Here is a 23,390-nt window from a genome sequence, read left to right on the forward strand (position 1 = left end):
TTCCCAGCTGGGTAGATTCCAAACCCTTGTTTTGCTCCACTTAAGTTTTTGAGTTATCTATACCATCTATATAGGAGAAAACTTCCCATCCTGATGCCCAACTTAGTTGAGTGTATGTTGAGGAAGGAAAGATGTAATTGGTGACTGAAAGGCCTGGAAGCAGGTGAGTAACAAAAATACATTGATGGTCACTTTAATAATTGGGGCTCAGATCTGTTTCTGGGTACTGAGAAAGTGGCATCCCAGCTGGGAAGTGGGTGAGGTAAACATGGTGGTGGCCGGCGGCAGCAGGGAACTAACCTTAGGCTCCTGGTGCCCTATGGCCCCCAGAGGGCCCCAGATACATTCAGCCAGTTCAGGACTGGAGTTGGGGCTGGGTTGGGGTCAGCACAGCCTGGCAGGGCACCTTCAAGCTCAGCTTTTCCTGGCTGCACTATTTTCTTCCCCCCACTTAACCTATGCAGAGAGGCTGAGCTGCTAGGACCCCTTTGGCCCCCAGTTTGCCAAACCAATCCCACTTTTACTCTCCACATTCCTGGGAACCCCAGTCTTCGAGGCAATGAGGAGCCTATGTAGATGCTGCCACTAATTTGTTTTCCTGGTCGCGTCAGTGCCTATCTCCCTATCTGGCAGAGTTAATGAGATCATTAAGTTGTCAGGTTAAGAGACTTTTTAAAAGCAATATAGCCTAAAACAATGTTATCTCAGATTAAATCTTTACTGCAGCAATTTTTATTTACATATAATATTTTTCCTCTCCTGAGACGCAGAAACACTGGAGATGTCAGGTTGGAAATCAGAGTTCTCCATTCTCCCTTTGTCTGATGGGGCTGAAGCTTTAACAATTTCATTTAAATAAATATTCCTGGGGGTTAAACACATGCACATTTTGCGCGCGCACACACACGCACACGGAGGCTGAGAGACAAAGAACCTGAAGAATTTGCCCTCTGTGGAGGTTCTGCTACTGACGTGGCTGCCAGTGCTTCTGGGTCTCAACTCTGGATTAACTACTAGAGAGCCACACGCTGGGCAGTGGAGATTTGAGGGAGAATTTCCAGGAATAAGGTTCATTCTTAATTCCATCTCTCCTTTATCTCCCCACCCACCATCCCAACCTCTCTCCCAAAATCCCTGGGTTTCCCCTGAGATGAAAGGAATTGGAGACTGAGTGTGTGTGTTTGGTCAGAAAAAGAAACTGAGTAGACAAGAGGCCTGGGGCTCTCTTACTATGACCCCACCCTTCCTGACTGCTTTGGGTAGTCCCAAGCACAGCTGTAGGCAAACTGGAAATTGGGGATTCTGATTAAAGAGAAGTCTAGAGTTCTCCGAGGAATCCCTCTGCTTCTCCACACAAACCCATTTATAATCATATGAGGTAGTCATCCCATACTGAGGGAACCACCCTAAAGCTCTAGAAGGGAATAATGTAAAAAAAGAAGAGGAGCCAGGCACAATGGCTCATGCCTGTAATCCCAACACTTTGGGAGGCTGAGGCGGGTGGATTGCTTGAGCTCAGGAGTTTGAGACTAGCATGGAAAACATGGTGAAACCCTGTCTCTACCAAAAACAGAAAAACTTTGCCTGGCATGGTGGTGCATGTCTGTGAAGTCTGAGGTGGGAGGATCTTTTGAACCCTGGTGGGGGGCGGGAGGGTGGAGGTTGCAGTGAGCTGAGATCTCACCATTGCACGCCAGCCTGGGTGACAGAGTGAGACTCTGTCTCGGAAGAAGAAGAAGGAGAAGGAGAAGGAGGAAGAAGAGGAGGAAGAAGAGAGGAGGAGGAGGAGAAGAGGAAGAAGAGAGGAGGAAGAGGAGGAGGAGAAAAAAAAAGAGGAAAGCCTGTGCAGGCACACTACTGGTGCATTGGGACACTGGTAAGTCTAACAAGGATTACAGTTCCTGAGTGCCTGTGAGCCCTCGTGCGGTGCATTAAATATACCCAGATTTACTTTGGAGGAGTATCATGCCTGGATTTATTTGGAGATGACTTTCCCATAAGAGTAAGCAAACATTGTGTGAGTGTGTGTGAGTATGTCTTTTGGGGAGGTACAGTTGTGAAATGTACTATTCTTTCCCTGAATAAGGATTTTTTTCTTCAACACAACTCTGATTGTGCTGATCTCTCACCTTTCCTTCTCCCAAGAATTGGCATTGTCTTTGAGGACTCAATGAGATAGTTCATCTCTTAGTCATGTCTCTAATGTGTCTTTCTCTCCAAGGCCAGTCTCCTAGTGTTTGTGTTAAAAGTAAAACTAGGTGTGAAGGAAAATATGAGGGTACCAGGGGGTACAGGGTGATCTGAAGAGCTGGTGAAACCACTGTGTGGAAACACAGACACACAGAGGGACTGAGACTCCTGCTATCTTTCTCGTAATCTGATAGCACTCCCCACTCCCCCTATCTCCCTAGGCCAGAGCTGGGAGGCTCAGGCAGCCTAGGGCCTCACAGGACTCTCCATCTGGTGGTCACTCCTCGGGGCTGCCAGAGAGGGCTTCAAGAGATCCTTTGCTGAGCTTGGGGGAAAAACCCTTCCCCACTTACATCTAAGTCTCCAGACAGAGGCCCAGTAGAATGGGCCTTTCAGCTAGCAGTCCCACAGCCCGAACCCACCTGAGAGAACAAGGACAGCAGTTCTTTCCGCAGATGTCTCCATGACTGTCTGCTCCTGAGACCATCTGTTTCTGGGGTTGATCCACAGGCGGCTGGGTCAGCAGTGTGGGGACAGCAGGCCAGTGTGGGTGCAAGGCAGGGACAGGCCCTTGGGGCAGCCGCTATCTCTCCGAACAGCCCTCCCATTGGAGGTGGGGTCCTTGTGGCAGGCAGCCCCTTCAGTGGCTCCATCTGTTCAAAAGAGAACTCCCCACCCTAGGATCTGCCTGGATCTGTCCTGGGTGGTACTGGAGCCCACCCCCAAGAAAACTCCAAGAGTGGTTCAGGCAGATGTGTATCTAGACCTGCACTGGTGGAGAATTGAGGGGCCCTGGGGAGCCAGGGGCTTCTGGGAGGAGGAGGAGGGGGCCAGAGTCTTTTCACAACCAACCAGGCTCTTCCTCTTTTAGCCTTGACCGTGACTAGGTCTTTCTGACCTTGACATCACAGGGAGCACACGGAAGGGGGGGAGGGTGGAAAAGGCCTTGATCTTCCGGTGGCCAGCGAAGGGGAGGGCTGCTTGCCCCCTTGATGCGCCATCCCCCTTCCCGCCGGAGCTCGCCGCCTCTGTTTACACACAGAGGAGGTGTCGTCTCCAGTCTAGACAAGGGCGCTAATAACGCCCATAAAAGGCGGCCTCTCTAGAGATGCTCTGGCAACTCCGCTCCCGCGCGCCTGCCGCTGGCCGCTTTATCCACCTGCCCCCGCCCCGCCCTCCTCTGATACCTTGGCGAGGCCGGCGCACGGCCTTGGAGAGGGGGAATCCAGAAGGCTTCTAGAGGTTGAGAACTCCTATCCCTCACCCTTATGAACCTCTTCTGTCTCCAAAGGTAAGTGGACCCTCATTCCTGTCCGCGCTCTCCCAGCCCAGCGAGCCCCGGAGTTGGTAGTCCATTCCCCACCCCCAACCGCCTCCAGGGCCCGTTGCTCCCACCCCAATCTGCCCGAGCCCCCCTCCTCTGCCCGGAACTGGGGCCCCGGGCTTGGAAAGCAGTTGTATAGCGGTGCTGAGCAGACCCTAAGCAGATCTCAGCTCCTCCCCAGAGCTGGGCCTGGCCAGTGGACAGGGTCAAAGCCAGAAAAGGACGCCGAGGAGCGAGGGCACACCGGGTAGTCCTCACCCCCTGACCCAGTTTAGAGGTCGGTGGAGACGTCTCACTGTTGCATTGCAGGCGTCTGTGGGTGTGGCATTTGATGCGATTTTTTTTTTAACTTGGTTCCCACACCTTGCCTGACACTCAGTAATTCACTAGGTGGAGGAGATCCTCTGCTGGTGGAGGGGGAAAATGTCAGAGCTGCAGCCTTATTTAACTGTTAGCGCGCCACCGAAGGAAAAGACAAAACGGTGAAGGTGGTCCATTTAGGGATGCTCATATTGGGGTGGAGAGATGGCCTCCCAGATGTCCTTGCCTGGGGGCTCTCACCTCCCCCGCATTTTCTGAGAGGCAATCGGGCTGGGATCTTTTGGAGACAGAGGACTAGAGAAGCCGCGGAAAAACTGGAGGAGGTAGGGGCTCCGTTGGCCCCAGGCTACTTGCCGGAGCCTAAGAGCCTGACTGGGCTCTGTCCTCCAGGCTGCAAATCCCTAGAAAGCAGCACCTGGGGAAGGGATTTCCCAATCTGCTCCTTACTTCCCAGGCACCCGCAGGGAGGGCTGGGAGCCAGGTGGGCTCCAACCCCTGAAGGAGCTTGGAAACCACGAAATAGGAGACTGAGCTCCCTATTCTACCCCCTACCCTTGTTTGAACCCGACAAAAGTCAGGTCCCAAACCCAAGTTGCCCCAAAGAGGCAAGACAGAGAGGGCTACAGGGTTGGGGGGGCAGGCCCTCCCACTCAGCCCCCCTTTCATCTTCCCTTCTCTCCGCGGGCCAAACCCCTGCTCACACCCCTTCTGGGGCTGAGGCCCGGCCTAATTTGCATACAAGGCAGAACCACTTTCTGCAAACTAGACAGTGACCTTGAACTGGGCCCCTGCGGCCTCTGGACAGACCATGGGTAAGGCAGTACTGCGCGGAATCACTCCCGACCATGGGTCTGCGGGGGAGCCAGAACGCAGTCGCTCACAGCCGATTCCCCGCCGCCTAAACCTCCAGCAGCCGCGTTGCCTCTGCCACCAGAATCAGCGTAGATTTTATAATTAACTCCTTTCGCCGGGCTCAGCCGCAGTGGAGGCTGCTAGAATGCAGGAGGGATGGAGGCACAGAGAAGGTGTGACAGAGGCGGCGTTGCATCCAGCTGGAGGAAGAGCTGAGGGACGCAGGCTGCTTTGGTCTTTAAGGAAAACCTTGGACCGCATCCTTGCCTTCAGCTTTAATTAACCCTGAGTTAATGAGCGAGGCTTAGTCGAGCCTGGCCAGCTGCGGCGGGAGCCAGTGGCCCAGGGGCCAGCAGGCAGGCCACCGCTCTAGCCTTGTGATTTGATAAATGTGAGGGAGAGTTCGCACCAGTCGCTCCGCGGTTCGGGTGCCTCGGCCCAACCACCTATAGTTTTGCGCGTGGTCAGCGAAATGTCCGCGGGTTAAGCCGGGCTGGAGTCCCTCCCAGTCTCCTCACCCAGTCCCAGCCTGCTTCCCGCGAGCAGCTCTCGCCGAGGCTGGATTTAGATTTGAAGGATCTCACCCGAGCCTCCCGCCGGTCCCGGGGACCCAGGTTGGGAGCGGCATTTTTGTCTGAGCCCATTAAAAAAACGGGTGCCTGAGCTGCGTGTGTCGCGGGTTTCCTTAACCGCAAACAGAGCCTCGGTGGTGCACCGGAAGGCTGGACGCTTAGATTACCTGGGTCCTTGCCAGGGTCCTGAAAACCCCTAGGTTCCCAGTGGGTCTCAGGGAGCAGGACACTAGGGATGCGAATTTTGCTAGTGGTTGTCGGCAGCTCTCCTTGAGAGGAATCAGGGTCAGCTACAGAGAAGGAAGAGGGGTTTGTGCGTGCTTCTTTGCCCGCAGTCCAAAACCTGGGGAAAATAGCCCCCTTTGATGGGGCTAAATCAGGCTAGAAGAAACGCATGTCTGGAAGAAGAAAGCCTTCACCCAATCTTCATTTCTCCTGTGTTGCATCCGCCGCCCTGTGGCCACTGCTCCTCGCGCTCAGCGGCCTGGCTTGGGAGGGCAGCGAGCAGAGCTCCCGGCCTGGGATTTGCCTGCTGGGGTGGAGGGAATGGGGAGAGGCTGAGATCTTCCTCTCGGGGTCCCTTTTCTAGGAGATTGGAATTATCTAGGAAGGGAAAAGAGAACGAGGAGAATACTCCACCCCACAAAGGGTAGTGATTATTTGGCAAAGTCCAGCTCGGCATCCCTCACACCAACAATAGCGGCTGAGCGCAGAGGCCTGGAGAGCCTGGGCGGAGACCTAGCTGCCCGCACGATGTTCTAGTTGAAATCAGCAGCAATATTAAAGTCACACCCTGTTTACCTTTATGACCAAAATAACCCTCAAATAAAATGTTTTTTAAAAACTGAAATTTCAATGGCGCTCATCAATACGGCTCGAGAAGGGGAAATAAGACGTTACAGATGCTGTGACCTGGAATTTGCAGCTGAGGGATGTTCCTCTCCGCAGCCTCGAAGCCCCTTGTCAATTAGGCACAAAAAGGCCAATCCAGGCTGAGTCTCCTGCCCATTCCTTGGCGCCACCGGCTCTAACCGAAGGTGACCGCTTCGGGTTTGCAGCCCATAGCTTGCCCTAAGTTCCGACAAGTGGGCCTAACGCGGGGTCTTCTGGGGGCGGGAGGGGCCAGGCCAGGCCGGGCAGCTAGGCGAGCAGGGGCGGGGAAGGGGAACCGGCCCTGCAGGGCGAGGGGCAGGCACCGAGCTGTGAGCTTCGAACTGCTCCGGGCAGGGCGGCGCCCGCGGGGACACATTTCTGTCGGAGTGAGCAGCTACGGTTTGGGATATGAAATCGCCCGGGGAGCGGTGGAATTCAAAGAATCTGCGTTTCTCTCTGCCGCGTCCTGCAGAGAAGAGAGGGGAGGGAGAGGAAAAAAAAGGGAGAATCTTCTCTGCTTGGATCTGCTTTTGTAGCTTCGGCTTATTCTCAGGCTTTCTCTGATATTTAACTTTCACCTAAATGGGTTTGTTTTGCGTTCTCTCCGACTCTCTGTCTCCAATTTTCTTTCAATCTTCTGGTATTTTTTCGTATTTAGACGTTTACTGAACTATTTATCCAACCCTGTATTACTTAAGCCGTGCATTGGTTAGGAGCTCGAAAAATCACATGGAAATTCGAGTGTTTTCTCTATTAGACCCCAGAAGGATACATCTGGTTTGGGGGAGTTTTATTTTGTCTTTCTTTTTAATCCGCTTGGCTGTGTTCTGTGGACCTAGTTGAGATCGGATTGTGGTTTTGCAGATGTTGATTATTTCACCAATAGCCAGCATTGCTTCTCGGCCTTCTCTGGAGGGAGCTTCTGAGTTTTCACCATAAATATAATTTCACCCCCCAATAAGATAATTCTTCAAGGTTTTTCCCCCTCAATCCCAGCCCCCTCAGGAGGCAACCTATTGCGGGCCTCTGCACTGCTATCTGATGGTCCCAGGAGAAGGCCGGGCCGGGTCTGGGGTGCGGATGTCTCCTCCGCAGTGAGAATTAGGCCCCTGTCAGGCCAGTTAAGCCCTGTTAGGGGGTCCAAAGATTTCCGCTGCAAAGACTCCAGGAGGCCCCCAGAAGCTCCTCGGTCCCCCGGAAATGACAGCAGAAGAGTAGTTCTAGCCCCCAGATTTTCAGGAGCAGGCAGGCAGGTCCATGCAGAGCTAGGCACCTCCTTTTGCTGCATTCTCTGCCTCTCTTTCGCATCCTTCCTCTAGCCGTGAGTGGAGGTGTGAGGCTGGGTGGCTCCCGGTTCCAGCGGAAAACCCGGCATTATCAGTTATCCTTGAGTACTGGGGAAGAAGACTCCAAATGTGTCTACAAATTCCTGGGGATAAAGAGCTGATAAAGAAGCGTGCAGCAGCAGCTGGGGCTGGGAGAGATAACGGCAGGGAAACCTGTCCTTACCCCCACTTCGCCTCTACTGTAAATAAACCCCGAGCCAAAGGGCTCATCCGTCTCCTTAGACAGCCAGTAAACTTTATATGACACAATATCTAATAGTAATTTATTGGGGAGATATTGTAAATTCCAACGGTTTTAGTTAATAAAGAACCTAATTAAAGAGGGGACGGGCTGTGCTTGGCCAGCTGTTGGCGATAAGATAATACATGGGGGTGGGGGGTGCAGGTTATAGGGGTGTATATATGCAGGCTTTTTTTGGTGTGTGTATGGTTTTTTTCTCTCTTGCTCCGTGTTGGGCAATTGCTTTACTCTCTGCGTTAGATTATATATATATACACATATATATATATATATATATATATATATATTTTTTTTTAAAATCAGAATTCAGCAAATAAACCTGCCTCCGCCCTTTGTTCCCCCACTAACCCCCAGGACTGGGGAAGGGGGAAGTTGGAGTTGGTGCGGGATGGTAGGGGGGATCCGTTGTCCCCACCCCTCCCACTGGCGGCTGCGCCCACGTGAGCGGGGCGGCCAATGGGTGGCCGGTGCAGGTTTAACTATGTTTAATGTCAGATAGCAATAAAGTAGAAGCTGCCGGTCGGGCCCCGCGGAAATGGGCGAGCATAATCTCCTGAATCCCGGGTTTGTGGGGCCTCTGGTAAACATCCACACGGGAGACACCTTCTACTTTCCCAACTTCCGCGCGTCCGGGGCGCAGCTTCCCGGGCTTCCTTCGCTGTCCTACCCACGCCGCGACAACGTATGCTCCCTGCCCTGGCCGTCGGCAGAGCCATGCAATGGCTACCCGCAGCCCTACCTCGGCAGCCCAGTGTCTCTCAACCCTCCCTTCGGCCGCACGTGCGAGCTGGCGCGCGTGGAGGACAGCAAGGGTTACTACCGCGAGCCGTGCGCCGAGGGTGGCGGCGGGGGCCTGAAGCGTGAGGAGCGCGGGCGCGACCCGGGAGCCGGGCCCGGGGCAGCGCTGCTCCCGCTGGAGCCGTCGGGGCCGCCTGCGCTCGGCTTCAAGTACGACTACGCGGCGGGCGGTGGCGGTGGCGACGGCGGCGCAGGACCCCCGCACGACCCGCCCTCCTGCCAGTCGCTGGAATCCGACTCCAGTTCGTCCCTGCTCAACGAGGGCAACAAGGGCGCCGGCGCAGGCGACCCCGGCAGCTTGGTATCGCCGTTGAACCCCGGCGGCGGGCTCTCGGCCAGCGGTAAGGACCCCGGCCACTCACGCGGCGGATTCAAACCCGACATCTTACCAGGGCGGGCAGGGCAGGACTGAGCTAGGGACGCCTGGGGTAACAGAATGTGTGTCGAGGAAGAGCTTCTTTTAAAATGAAGTGCGGGTGGGGGGAGCCTATAAACATGTAAATACCCCCATAAAATAACTAGAGAGAGTTCCTTTTTCGTCCGCCCGCGGCTGGAGACGGCAGGGATTCCGGAGTTAGGGGATCCTGACGGGGACTCCCCAGGCCTGGGGGTGAGGAGGTAGGGACAGAAAGCCTGGCTCTAGTTCTCCCAGGCGCCTCTCCCTCCACCTTCCCACAGACCCCCGTTACTTACATTTCAAAAGAAATGCCAGTGGACAAATTTACTCTGCCACTCGCCCATGTCTGTTCTAACTGATCCGGGATCCAATCCTGAAGGATGTGAGAGGAATGGACCAGTAAATAGGGAAGAAGAAAATTGGGGAGAGGTTTGGGGAGAAAGAAGGGGCAGGGACATAGAAGGGTCATGAATACTGCAGCAGGAGCTAGGGTTGAGGAGGTAAGGGCAAGGAATGAAAGAAAAAAAGAGTAAAGAAGGTGAGGGAGTTGGTGGGGATGGGGGTCTGGGTAGAAGAGGGGATTCAGATGACTGGCGGCAAACAGAAGGCAGAGAAAGGGCCTGGAGTCCAGGCGTGAGGCCAAGGTGAAAGGGTCTGGGGAAGGGCCGAGGGCACTGGACTGGTCACCCTTTGATCCTCTGGCCAACCCCTGCCATTCATCTCCACCCAGGCGCGCCCTGGTACCCGATCCACAGCCGCTCTCGGAAGAAGCGCAAGCCCTATTCGAAGTTGCAACTGGCAGAGCTGGAGGGCGAGTTTCTGGTCAACGAGTTCATCACACGCCAGCGCCGGAGGGAACTCTCAGACCGCTTGAATCTTAGTGACCAGCAGGTCAAGATCTGGTTTCAGAACCGGAGAATGAAAAAGAAAAGACTTCTGTTGAGGGAGCAAGCTCTCTCCTTCTTTTAGCGGGCAGGACACGGGCGCCAGCCCCAGACTGAGCCTGTCCTTGGCAAAGAGCAAAAGAGGGGACCGCCTAGAACACAGTCCCCGCTTAGAACGCCAGGCGTCTCTGGCAGGCCCTCCCTGGACATCGTCTTGTCTGTTTTGTTCGTGGTTCCCTCCCATACACACCCAAAACACCCTGCCAGGTCCCAGAGAGAAGGGAAGAAACCTAGCCAGGGAGAGCCGAAGCCTGCAGCTGCCCGCAGTTGGCAGGGCCAGGAAGGCTGAGGTGCTACGGGCTGGTTTATTTGAGGCGGGACTGGGGCGCTGCACCTCCGCTGGGGATCTGGAGAAGCCGCGGCCCAGATGCCCCCTTCCTCTACTTCCCTTCTGTGGTCTTAATTCTCTTTGCCTGCAGGAGCAGACAGCAGGGCCAGTGGAACCAAGGCACCCCGACCTCACAGTCGGTGGGGTTAGAAGAGGCTGGGAGTAGAGAGGAGGGTGGAGGGTCAGCAGAGAGAGCTGAGGGGGTCAGGTGGCTCTGGCAGGGCTGGAGGAAGTGGGGAATCAAGGAGGAAGTGTGGTTTGTGAGAAAATGATCAGCAAGACCCGGAGCCTGCTTGGGTCTGGGTTCCCCAGGACATCCAGTGGGCTGAAGCTTGGGCGTTTGGCTGGCTGGGCTGTGGACAAGGACTATCAGCCTCATGTTCCCTCTAGGACCAGAACAGTGTCCTGGTTCCCAGCCCTCTCCTGAGCCCCCTGCCCGCACCGGGCGAACATCTGTTCACAGGTGTGCTGCCATCCACTCTTTCGTTGCCTGTGGCGGCTGCGGGCCTGATGCAGCAAGCAGGGACCTGAGAGCCCAGAGGACACAGCCTCAGGTTCAGTAGCCACCCCAGAGGTCCCCACCTGGCTCTCCAGAAAGAAAGTCCAAGAGGCTGTAGATGGGGCTACAGAGTACCACACTGATTGGCCAGGCGAGTTTCTGGCAGCCACAGCAGAGGCCTCTGATTCTCCCTTCCCGGCTGGCGTTCATGGTCATGGCCGCTGGAGGCTGGACCAGAGTAATTTATGAGGCGGGAGGAGAATTCGCCCTTAAAGGGGCTACCAATCATTGAGGCCCCACTCAGCCCCAGTTTCCCAGGCCGGTGACAATGAAGGAGGGGGGCGCTGCAGCCCCCCACCCAACTCCCTTCTTTTCCCCGCCCACCCCCCCAACATTGCCCTTTGTCTTCAGACTGGCTGCCTCTGCCTCCTGGCCCGCAAACCTCCACAGCCTAGCACATGGACCAGAGCAGAGGGAGGGGCACAGCCCTAGAACCCACGGGAGGTCTGAGAATGGCTTCTCTGAGTGGCAAGGCCTTTCATCTAGACTCCTTCAGACCCCAGCCCCAGTCCAGTAGATGCTGGGCTGGCTTCAGAGAAAGGAGCAGTGAGAGAACCATCAACCTTTCTGCACTTCATTTTTATCCTTCTCTCCAAGTGTCCCCCAGCCTCCCATCTGCTGTCCCGCCCTTTCCAGGAGAAAGAGGGGTGAGAAGCAGGGCACTGATGGGAATTAACTGCAGCCTGGACAGTGTGAAACTGGCCTGCTGACTTGGAGGGTTTCCCATATGGGGAGAGTCTCCTCTAACAAACTCTCCAAGGGCAATCCACCGAGCTTTTTACTCTCCCACCAGCACAGAGCTTCTGTACAGGCAGAGGCAAAGGCAAACATATACACACAGCTGAGCCCAGCACAGCACTGGGCCCACCCCACCCTCCCTAGTGCACTTGCAAGCAGGCAGCCTCATAGTCCCCACATGGCCCAGCAGAGTGGAGATACAATCACATGCCTTCATCCCCCGCTAGATATCTGACACCTGACAATTTTTCAACCACACATACTTGTTTCACCCATGTACAAGTTCCCCCAAATTATCACCACTCCAGCTGTCTGCAGTCTCCTGTGGGCTTCCCCTGGGCATGAAGCATTCCCCACCTTTCCTGGTCACCACCCACTGTACCCCCTTTATGCAGCCCTTCCTGTGACTTCTGGGCTCTAGGGTGCTGGATTTGAGCTCTACCACTCCAAACTAACCTGATTCCCAACCTAATAGAGAAGAGAGACCAGAACACTCCAAAAGGAGTGAGGGGACAAAGATATGCAATATTCTCTTTCCATGTGCTTTAAACTTGACTTCTGTGAGCTTCTCTGTCAATCTGTGTCTTGTTCTCTGTGTCTGTCGCTGGTACCTAGTGTAGTCCCCGTGGATAGTTGCCCTTCCCCTAGCTGCCTCCCCAGCTCTCTGTAGTGTACTCTTCTATTCAAACATCTGTCTTTAGCACGTTTTCCCTTTATATAGTCCTTGTACAGAGTTGCTTCATCATATTAATATTGATAATAATAATAATTAAAACATGAATTATGATTATGTGATTTTTTGAAAACAAAAGTTCTACCCCAAAATAATGGGAGTCCCAGCCTTCTAGCTGTTCTCCACTCTATTTTCTCCAGCTCAGGTGAATAATAAAAATAATAAATGTATAATAATAATACAGGAAGAGTGGTTGCAGGGTCAACAAAAAATGTATAAGCAACCAAGATCTGTTGATGAGCTACCATCTCCAGTCCCAAGCAGTTATAGCAGAGAGAAAATTGGGCGGTAGTAGACTTGGGGGAGGAGAGGGAGCTTTGAGGAGTCATGGGGCCATAAAAATAATGTGGACAGCCTAAAGGAGGTTGAAACCAGCTTCAGAAAAGGAGGTCTGTGCTGCAGGAACTTGACAAATAGAAGCTGGGATAGGGGCACTGGTGATCTGAGCTGGATATTGCGGCAGTGAGAGTAACCCGTAATCCAGGGACTGAGATGGAGTGGGGTTGGTGGGCCTAGAGCTTCAACCCTATGATCTTAATCCTGTGGCTTCACTCTGAGATGACACTGTGTATTGCAAGATGTTGAGAGGGGGCTAAAGACCCCTTGGAACTGGCAAAATAGGCTCCACCTTTTGAAGCCAGCGACTCTCTCCAGGCCATGCCAGAGGCCCAGGCCAGTAGTAGAGTCCAGATGTGCCCACGAACCCTCTGCACCTCCACCTACCCCTGCCTTCGGTAAGAAATGCCCTCTCTCTTTCTCACCCTTTTGCCTCTTCCCTCCCCTCACCCCTTTTCTAACGGTATGGCTCCTATCAAAGGAGTCTCCTCCAAATGCCTCGTTCACCCTCCTGAGCCTGTACCGGAATCCTAGGAGCCCCCACCAAGTCCAGCCTCTGAGACACACCTCCTGCCCTGAAATCTCTCTTTCTCTCTTTCCTTCCCTTTCTTTATTCCTATAATTAGAGAAACCAGCGAATGTAGATCAAATACCATTCTCTTTTTTACCCCTAATCCCCAGTTGTTTTGCAAAGCTGAGGGGTATGGACAGGAAGGAGACCCAAAGCCTTAGGGTGCTCATAAAAATGCCCCACAGAGTGCAGCATCCACCGAAGACAGGTAGCTTGGGCAGCCATGAGCTGGGGGAGGGGCCTGGTGGTTGAGCCCGGGTCTGGATAGAGGAGGGTAGGAGGAGTCTGAATCCCAGGAAATCCAGGCAAAAGAATATCTGACTCTTATGATGTGTCTACACAGGAAGGATCAACAATAAGGACATCTCTGGCAAAAGAAAAAGAGGGATTTAGGAAGGCAGCAAATAACAGGCCTTTAATTTATTCCCAGAGACACTCCAATTTGAGAGAGAAGGCACCTAGTTGGGTGGTATCTCTGCAGGTCCAGAGACTCAACGCAAACACTGGGGATGTTGCCAGAGAAGGATGTTGCCTCCTCCTTATGACTGAAAAACAAATCTTTGGGTCTCCCGGCCATAGAGGAGGTCATGGTTGAAACCGCGATCCCAACACTTAGGGCGCAGCTGAGCTCTCCATCTGGGTGAGCATTTCCTCTATGTTACAACTGTTTGTCCAGTTTAAGCCTCTAAACTACAATTTACTCCACTAACTTTAAGACAAAGCACTCCGTGTCTCTCGCCGGGTTTTGAGGAGCAAGAAAAGGGAAGAAATATCCAGATAATTTAGGTAGACAATAATTGTGCTGTTGCGCGCGTATAAGCTTATATTGCCCGAGTGAGTTCTGTATTTGGACCTGGTTATTGTCGCAGTCATTCTGCTCCACTCTGACGTGCACAGACGAAACTGAGTATTTAAGGCCACTAAGCCGCTATCAAGCCGGCAGGAGATGGGTCTGGCAGTCTGGGTTCTGTGGATGCTAATGTAGCCGGAAATCCGGCGCGATCAATGGCTGAGACCCAGAGCTGAGCAGGGACCGCTGGCTCCGGTCCGCGAACAAGGCAAACCCCGGGGACTTTTGGTTCCGGCCAGGCCAGAGCCCCTGCCCACCCTCCCTGCTATATCCAGGAAAGCAGTAGCGGTTTTTCGGCCCCAGACCACGCGAGAAACGCACTCTGGAGCCGCCAGTCCTCCCTGCACTGCACCTGGAGGCGAGGAAGGTTCCGGTGTAATTCAGCTGGAGGTGGAAGGCAGGCCCCGATTCCACAGCGCGCCTATGTCCAGCCTTTGGTCCGAACCGCCGCCCTTGTGCGTGTGCCTCGGTCGAGAAGGCGCTGCCGGTTTTCCGCGGAGAGGCCGTGGCCCGCGCCAGCTGCTGCTGGACTCCCCAGCTTCGCCCTCTGCTCCGCGCTGCAGCCTTGCGCGGTGCGCGCCGTTGCCACTCTAGCCGAGGCCCCGAAACAAAGACGCGCTGGCCACTGGTGGACGACGCGGGCGCCTGGGCCACTCCCTGACTCGCGCCTGGAGTGCTCAGCATCCTGGCCCTGTGGAGAAGGCTGTGAGACCTTGATCCAATTCCCCGACCGTCGTGGTCCCGGCTGCGGTCCTCTCCAGGGTCCAGGGAGAGGAAACCCGGCGCGCCCACAGCCCCGGCGGACCCGAGCAGCTCCCGCGCCCGACAGCGCCGGCAGCTCTGGTCTCCTCTGGAGGGCTGCTGTGCCCCCGCGAAGGACGAGATGACCCCTGCTGGCCAGAGCTGTGGAGACTGCCTCGCCGAGACCCGGACCTGTCCAGTCGCTCGTCCCTGAGCACCCTAGGCCAGGGGGGACGCCCTGTGAGTGTGAGAGACCTACAAGAGCGGCCGGAGTCTGAGGCGCTGGCCGGGCTGCGGGAACTAGAACTAGACCTTTATCCTAAGCTCCTTCCTTCTGCCGGGACTCGGTGTCCCCACAGCGGCTGCCCGCCCTCCTGCCCGGCTTCTCATCGCTAGAGGCTCTGCCCTGGAGGTTCCTAAGACCCGGGCCGCCCTCTGGAGACTGGCATAGGAGCCAAGAAACTGGCCTCGACAAGACCAAACATAGCTGGACCTTTAGCCAATCTAAACCAGCCCGTTGCCAGCAGGTGATTTCTCCTCTTCCAGCCAGAGCCGCTTAGGAGGCAAGTTTTCACTTCGTCAGTTTACCTGGCCCAGAGTGGAGAACTTCCTTCAAAGACAGGTCTGTGAGGATTGAACCCACCAACAGCCCTTGTTTGGGAAGCTCTCTGCAAAAGGTGCATCGTCCACATGCAGAGCATGGAAAAGATGTTCCATAAACACACACCTGGTCATAGTGCTGCCAATAGATTGAAACACAGTCTAAAATGCACAGATATCTCTATTATGGGTACATTGTTGGCATAGAAAAATAAAATATACACACAGAGGCACTTTTATCTACTGTATGTGAAAGTAACCTACTGGGGAAAGATTACATACAGCAAGTATATTCACCACATGTAAAACTTTATTTACACATATAACCACCACACACACACATCCTACACAAGGAATGTGCAGTCCTGAGTCTATTTAGCTACATGTGAGTATATACTCCATAAGGCATATAAAACCAATGCATAGAAAATGCATCCAGATATTAATATATCTACATTTTAAAACTGCATGGAAAATACATTATTATATATACACAAAGTGCATACCTACCCAACGTATGGAAAATATATTCTGTGAGTTGTGTTTATATACATACTGTGTGTGGACTAAATACATTGAAATTGCATTCTTCTGGGTTCATGAACTGTTCATAAGGCACAATTCTCTAGCAATCTTAATAGCAGGAGGAAGTTCAGGCTTTGGGAATGGTAATCTCCATCTGCTGAGTCTTTTTTCTGTTCTTCTGTGCTTCTATTATATCTGTCTTTTAAATACCCCTTCTATGTCTACATGCATTACTTATTTAAGTGTTCCCTTATGTCTATTTATCTGTTGCAACTTTTGTCCCAAGCTGGGGTCTATATTTAGAGTGCAAAGTCCCGTTTGCAACAGGGTCCCACTGCATAATCACTCCTGTATGGAATAAGCATTATATAATTAGGTTACCCACGTGTCTCAAGATGCATTATTCTAGACCTAATATAAGCATATTATAGAGTTGCTCTGTGCTGCCAGTTAGAAAAGCGGTGCCACAGTGGCTTGGAGAGGCGTGTAACAGGCAGGTGGATTCCTGGGTGGGTGCTGAGACTTCAAGAGCTTCCGAAGGCTAGGGCTGGTTTCACTTTTAAAAATTTGTTTTTGAATCTTTAGGAGGCAGCATGAAGCAAAGGCTGGACCTCTGCTTCTATGTTCCTCTCAAATCCCAGAGCAGCTCAAGTCCCCTGCATCCAGCCGGGACAGAAAGGCTTCCGGCCTACACAACCCCTTCGCTTCCTTGTAATTATTAAACTGGGCTGGGTCTACACAAGTAGCATGGAAAGGCTTTCCTATAACCCAAGGATTTTTCCAACAAAACACTCCCAACCCCTTTGGGGAAGCATTTTCTGGCACTGAACGAACTCTGTTTGGGCCTCCTAAAATTAGTCCCATTTGGGTTTTTCCTTAGCAACTAAAAATCCAGAACCCTCTGACACATGCCTATGGAAAAATTCTTTGAGAGACAGTGCACTCACGCCCACCAGAGATATTGTTTATGAGTCCATGGATTCCGTGTAGACACCGCCATATTTTACAGTCCAAAGGAATCAATTAATTAGCGCCTCCCAGTCCCCGCGCCGGCCGCTGCTCGGCTGAGCAGGCGCGGTTGAGATAGATGTGCTTGGCGAGCTCGCTGGTCTTGTTAACAAGCCTCGTCATAAAGATGGAGATGATAAGAAGAGCAAGGAAGCCCGGGTGGCCGCGAGGGGGGAGTTGGTGGGCCCATCCCGGCACCGTGTGGGGCAGCGGCTGACCAGAGCCGGGTGCTGCCCGGGCACCCGCTCAGGTTTTTCCAGCGTTCTCTCCTTCTGGGCGTTCATGTGGCGAGCTAGGACCCGGATAATTCTCTCTGTACTCCTGTTCCCCAGATTTTCCCTTTTCCTCATGGAACGCCAAATCAGATTTTAAAAAAATAAAAATACATAAACCTCTGTCTGTGAGTGCCTGTCTTGCCCTCTGCCACGTTTGTTCCGGTAACTGCCGCCTTGCTCCCTTGCCTGTATTTCTCTGCGTGGTTCACTTTCACCTTGGTCTGGTGCTCTCTTCCCTCCTCTGGCTCTCTCTCTAGCTTCGTGGTTGCTTTTTCTACCAGGTCGGTGCTGGCTCAGGCCCCAATGAACTAGTAAAAAAAAAAAAAAAAAACAAAACCACAAATACCCCCTGGTTATCTCTTGCCAGAGTGAACACCCCCAGATAAGCGAGATCCAATGAAAATAAAATTTAAAAAAAAAAAAACACCTTGGGTGTAATTGCTGGTTTGGGTTGCAGCACTTAATTCTGTTTATTCTCACCAATGTGCATACTTAACGGAGAGATATTGATATTAAAGGGCAGGGGGGAATTAATTTTACTTTTATAGTCATCCATTAAGAGCAGAAGATGATCTGAGTCTCCTTTAAAGGGACTCAAAAAGGGGGGAAGGGAAAGAGAAAGAAAGGGAGGGGGAAGGGAGAAATATGACTGAAGGCGAACAAAGATCTTTGCCTGAAGAAACAATGTAACACTAGACAGAACTATAAAGTCTGGGAATGTAAGAACGCAGGACTCTCTCAGCTTCCCCCATTTGAATTCTGTCCCCTGCACTTCCTGCTGAAATTCTGACCCTGACTACGCAGTGGTATTCCAGGAAGAATTCATGCAATTATTCGGATAATTGTAGGGGGTGAGAGAGAAAGCATTTCTCTTTTATTGTCTGACCCTCTCTGATGTCTGTGCAGAGGAGGAGGGGCCAGGGGTGTAGAGGAAAAGGAGATGGTAGGGTCTCCCGATATCACCCTAAGCCCCACAAAATGGCTACTCCTAAATCAAGGAGACCCTAGGCAGGAGCTTATAGATTTTGGAACATACTCAAGAACGCACAAGAGATCGAGTTTGAATGCCCCTGATCTGGTTTCATTTTCCAGGATATTTGCTTGGCTTTACTTTGTCAGCATAGACATGCCTCCTGTAGTATTGTAATCATTACAAGTAAGGGGATAATAGATAATTATAGGGGTGTCAATAATATTATTTTATAGCCACACAAGATATGATTAGAGTTAATGTCGGAGGCTCTGCTGGACCCTGGGAGGCAGCAAGAGACAAGATGGAGAGGCCCTTATAGTCTTTCTCTATCTTATTTTTACATATGCGTTAATCTCTATAAATCCCTAGTTCTCTACATCTCCTCCTCAGATGTCTTAAGGGAAAACTCTAAGATTTTAGGGGCTGAAAGCCAGAGAAGGGTGAATCACAATTGGGTACTTGAAGTCTGCTCCCTTCCCCATAGTTTCAGGAGCTGTGGGATCTGCTTTCCCCATGCCCCCACAGCCTGAGGCTTTGCTCTCAGTCCCAGGCCACTAGGATCACAGAGACTTTGCAGGTGGGGCCAATGTGAGGAAGACAGAGTCTTATCCAAACCAATTTCATTATCATCCCCAAGTGGGCACTGGTCCCAAACTGAAGCCTCTTTTGATCCTAAATTGGCCTTCCCCCTTACCCCCAGGAACACCTGGGTGGGGCAAAAGTCAGGCTGGGGCTGTGAAGGTCAGTTCAGAGTAGGGATGCAGGAAGGACTGAAAATATTTTTGTTGTTGTTGTTTCCGGGATTTGAGACCAGAAGGGACCAGAAGGCTGGGAGAGAGAGAAAGAGATCAAGGAAGTGCCTGAGAACAAGGCAAGAGAGAACTCAGGGAAGCTATGAAACCAGCCGTCAAGGGTAAAAGAAATGAGTGAAAGAAAGGGGGCAGGAAGAACAGGAGGAGAAAAAGAAGAAAGGAAGGAAACAAAAAGGAAAAGACAGAAAAAAGACGAAGAAAAAGACAGGAGGGAAATGAAAATAAGAAAGACGAGAGAAAAAGATTGAAAGATAAAAAGAGGCGGGAGGGAGGCAGAAGCAAGGGTCGGCGATTGCTTTCCCTCGCCCGGCCGCCTGCAGCAGTCTGGGTGGGCGGGGGCGCCATGACAAAGTGAAGGTCAAGTTAGCATCGTACCTTATAAGGAAGGCGCCGGTCCTCCATTTCAGCCTTTTCTCTGCCAGGACGCGGCCGTGGCATTTCTGGTCTTGTAAAACATCGGACTCTTTGGGGCCTTAAAAAAAATAAAGACGCCCCTCCTTCCTTTACTGGGGGTGAGCCGGCCGGGGAAAGCGGCGGACAGGGAAATCAACTAATGAAGACTTTGGGAAACTTTTCTCTCTTTTTCTCTCTCTGGCTCCGCTCCTCGCCAGCTGGGAACCCTTCCCTCCCTCCTTCCTCCTCCTCCCCTCCCCCGCCTCTCTTTTTCTCTGTATCTCCCGGTCTTCTGTATCTCTCGCCGCTGTCTGTAACTCTGGGCTCCCTCTCTCCACTCCCCACTCCCCTCCTGCAGGCTTCTAAATCCGTTCCATTCCACTGCGAAGCGGAGCAGGACCTAAGAATTGGAGAGAAAATTAAACGTCATAAAGAAAAGTTCATTTACATCTTAAATGTCTGAATGTTACGGTTTCCTTCAGAAAACAAGGCGGTACACTCGGTAAGGAGGAGAAGTGAGGCAGCAGGGGTGGGGAGGGCTGGTGCCGTAGGAGACTTTGTTTTATTTATTCCTCAGATCCAGAGGCGGAAAGAAAGGGAGAGAAGCAGGAAAATGCGACAGAAGCGTTTTACCCGGGCAGCTAGCAAAGAAAGAGGCTGTAGTCGGTGGGACTGGAAGCAAAGCGCGTAAGGACCCGGTGCGGGGGCAGCGATCCCCGAGCGCTGAGCGGGCTGCGCGGAGGCCTGGGGTGAGGAGAAACAAATATATTGGATATTTGTTGGTCTAGGGGAGGGGTGACGCAAGAATGGAGGGAGACAGGGAGACCGGGAGCATAAGGCGGCGCCGCAGCCGGCCGGCGAGACCGAAAGAGCTCCGGATCCGCCGCGGCAGCCTTTGGCGGTGGACAGTGGGCTTAGCTCGAAGGCTCAGGGAGGAAGGATCCTGAACTGAGATTCTTGATCCTTTTCCTCCAGGGTAGCGCCGGGGATGAACAGAGAGAAAGAAGGAAAGAAAATTAATTGGTGTGGGGATATCTGCGGAGGACTTACCTTTTTCCTGGACCTCACAGCTCGTTTTCGCCTCCTCTGGGCTCATTTTAAGGTCTAATCATTGCTTTTTAAATTGAAATTCTAATGGCAAGGGAAGGGAAAGATGCACAGAAAACAATGATGGGGAATTCTGGGTCAATCTGATGCTCCAAAAGCCTCTAATTGTTGTCACCTCCACCCTCCTTAACTGGAAAAATGGCCTCTGGGATCTGCCCCCACCCCTCACTTTACCTTTCTGATTGAGAGCACCTCCCGGATATTAGGAACCTGAGGATCTAAGTCCCGGGTGGGAGACGCCAAGAGCAGGGGTATTGGTTGGTGGAGCTCCAAGGCCTCAGTGCCTGGTGCTCTCTTACCCTGTGTTCTCATCATAAAAAACAAAGGGGGAGGATTTGATTATTTCTGGTGATGTTAAATGATCCTGGCTTTCAAAGCAACTCTGACCCCAAGATCTAAGGTGATAAGTGTCTCTGCCATAGACGTTTAATCTGGGCAAAGTGTCACTTATGTTACAAAATGCCTGGGCTCAAGGGGCTGGAGGGGTAGCCAGGAAGACCCAGGGAGGGAGCAGGCTCTCTTTGGCAGTATCTAGAGTTCCGTGGATAGTATTTTAAACAGTTGAAATGGACTGGGGAAGCCCTTTCTTATGTCCCCTCGGTCTGGGAAGGGGAGCCCCAGTTAGTGAGGTGGTTTATGAGCTGGACGCTTCCCCCTAGTGTGGGAAAGATAGAGATAGCCAGACTTCACCCTGCAAAAATGTGCTTCATGTCTGTGACATAAAATTGGCAGGCACTTTGGAGATTTAGGGACTTGCAGAGAGTGGGGCCGTGTCAGACAACCTGGTGAAGGCAGAGGCTGAGGTGTGATTCAGGGTGGGTGGGGGAATCTGAGGGAGTAAGCCTGGGAAGGTATCACCCAAAACCATTTCCTCAGAGAAGCCAAATACACACAATGCAGTCTAATATTGAAAAACACCAGATGATCTGCTTGGAAGGGACATAAACAGGCCAAGCGGATGCAAGTTAATAAAACCCGAAAAAGCCCAGGCAGGAACACTTAAAATGCCCCAGAAACAAAGCATACCATGACAAATTCTCACCCAACACACAAGTACACGCACCGGAATGTTCCCAGACACAGAGAAAAAGAGACTTCCCTACCTTGGGCCTCCACTCGTGAACACTCAGGCGTACCTGCCCAGCTTCAAGAGCATACACAAATGTGTGCACTCTCATAAACTGACCCAAAGAAACCCCTGGGGCCTGGGGGCAGGCACCGGCTGCACAAACACCCCACAGAGCCAGCCCCATGTCTCCTGAGCCTCGCTAATGCACGATCCATACCCGGAGATAAAAGTCTAGACAATAGACGGCTGTTTATGACAACGAGGCTCTCCAAGTTTGGGGCCAGGCGATAAATCTCTGGCGAATCTTCCTGTAACTCAACTTCTGACTGTAGTGAGGAGAAAGCCACTGAGCCCGCAGAGAGGAAAGCAACAAAATGGGGGAGACTTGTAAATCCTGAGCAGAAGGCACCTTCCCTGCTGGGGCAAGAAGGCATAGGCCACCACACTCACCCCACACAGCAGTCCTCACTGTGGAAGCTTTCGGATCAAGCTTCAGAGCACAGGCGAGTCAGAGTTCCCCACTGCCTGCCTAGGCTTCCAGGTTCCGGAAATCAGGGCCGAATGTGCAGGCAGAAGGCAGGGCCTGGAGACTGGAACAGATCCCAAACAAACGATTCTTGCTGGGGGCAAAAGATCTTTTTTTGTTTTTGTTTTTGGTGACTGGAATCTTTTTGCTTTGTGTCACCTGAATTTTTTCACGCCATGCCTTCCCACCGCTCTCTTTTTTTCCTTTTCCTTTTTGGATTGATTAGCTGTTTGTTTCCTTTTGCATTTTCGACCCAGGCATCTGATCGCTAATAAAGAGTCACTGAAGTTGATCTCATAAAAATGCCGCGAGCTCACTTTGATCAGGAGGACTAGGTCCGAGCCTTAAAGTAGGAGCTAAAGCCAGAGAATCAGGGCCCCAGTCAACCCGCCTCAGCTCTGCGGTGAGGCAGGAGATCTGGGTGGCCCAACAGGGCAATCCCGCCCAGAAAAGGTATTTTCTGTGCCACTACAACTGGCTTAGGAAACTAAAGCCCAATAGCAGCGGCTCCATTTCCAGACTGCTTTTAAGACATTTCCTTCATTTTGGAACATTTGGTGAGGGGGCCAGTGAAACCGGCTCGTAAAATAAGGCTTTTTATGGGAAGAAATAGGGTCGGGTTGCTACCCTCCTGGGACAATCTCTCCACAGAGGAAGCTGGGTGGGGCCTGTGGGGGCAAAGGAGTTGTCCTTCTCCCTCCCCACTACCTCCTCCATAGGTCCCAGGAACCTCTGAGCAGCATCCACCAGCTTAGGTGGCCTGACGTGGGAACTCAGGCTTGGGGCAATGGCCAAGTCTGAGAAGAGGTAGAAGCCAGGAACTAGCAGTCCCAGGATCTTGCTCCCTGGATGGGGCTGGGGTGTCCCGGGTGCAAGATAAACCACTGACCTGAAAAATCCCAAAGCATACTAAAGGGATTATTGCAGGCAGTGATATTACTGTAAGGGAGAGAAATATAGGCAAGAAGGTGAAAGCCAATTTCTAATGAAGGCTCCTTGCTGGCCCAGCCTGTGAACAAATGAGGTTGTCCATGCGTGGGACTCTCTCCGCTTATCTTTTTATTGACTCCACACAGGCTGAATTTACAATCCAAGCCCATTGGAGCACATGTGGCCCCATTTCTCCTTTCAGCATTTTCCTCCCCAGTTCATGGTCTGTGGGATGGGCTCCTTTCCCTACCACGATCTGCTCTCTAGAACCCAGAGCAGTGGGAGGAGGTAGACAAGCTAACAGGAGGCCCTAACTCTGTGTGCGGGAGTTTGCTCTGGGAGCTGCTCAGGGCAGAATTTAGGAGACACTGTCCCCTTCTGAAGCTGCCCCTGTTGTCCGTGTGTGGGAGGGAAGGGTGCTGGAGTCTGCCTTACCTTTGGTCAGGCTACCGGGATAG

The 23,390-nt window shown here is 52.5% G+C and overlaps 5 protein-coding genes across 13 annotated transcripts in view; 2 read left to right on the forward strand and 3 right to left on the reverse strand.

Annotated features, from left to right (window-relative positions):
- LOC126931116 (cyclic AMP-dependent transcription factor ATF-7) overlaps positions 1–8,874 on the reverse strand; it is a 468,437-nt gene extending 459,563 nt beyond the window's left edge. The window contains exon 1 of the mRNA XM_050748895.1: positions 8,863–8,874. The gene's annotated coding sequence lies outside the window, so the exon portion shown is untranslated. The remainder of the gene's footprint in view (positions 1–8,862) is intronic.
- Positions 1–23,390, reverse strand: part of ATP5MC2 (ATP synthase membrane subunit c locus 2) — a 497,231-nt gene that overhangs the window by 293,619 nt on the left and 180,222 nt on the right. The gene's annotated exons all lie outside the window — the stretch shown is intronic.
- The window catches only part of CALCOCO1 (calcium binding and coiled-coil domain 1), a 394,782-nt gene that overhangs the window by 246,069 nt on the left and 125,323 nt on the right, over positions 1–23,390 (reverse strand). The window lies entirely within an intron of this gene.
- HNRNPA1 (heterogeneous nuclear ribonucleoprotein A1) overlaps positions 1–23,390 on the forward strand; it is a 414,942-nt gene that overhangs the window by 68,534 nt on the left and 323,018 nt on the right. The window lies entirely within an intron of this gene.
- HOXC12 (homeobox C12) lies at positions 8,228–12,264 on the forward strand. Its single transcript, XM_050749023.1, has 2 exons — positions 8,228–8,858; positions 9,645–12,264. The coding sequence occupies exons 1-2, from the start codon at positions 8,255–8,257 to the stop codon at positions 9,881–9,883; spliced, it is 843 nt and encodes a 280-aa protein (XP_050604980.1). The 5' UTR covers positions 8,228–8,254; the 3' UTR covers positions 9,884–12,264.

This window comes from Macaca thibetana, chromosome 11 (genome assembly GCF_024542745.1).
Source record: "Macaca thibetana thibetana isolate TM-01 chromosome 11, ASM2454274v1, whole genome shotgun sequence".
NCBI lineage: Eukaryota > Metazoa > Chordata > Mammalia > Primates > Cercopithecidae > Macaca > Macaca thibetana.

Coding starts and splice junctions, on each gene's coding strand:
- HOXC12 (XM_050749023.1), top strand. CDS start 8,255: ATGGGCGAGCATAATCTCCTGAATCCCGGGTTTGTGGGGCCTCTGGTA. Junction 8,859..9,644: donor CGGCGGGCTCTCGGCCAGCG/GTAAGGACCCCG, acceptor ATCTCCACCCAG/GCGCGCCCTGGTACCCGATC.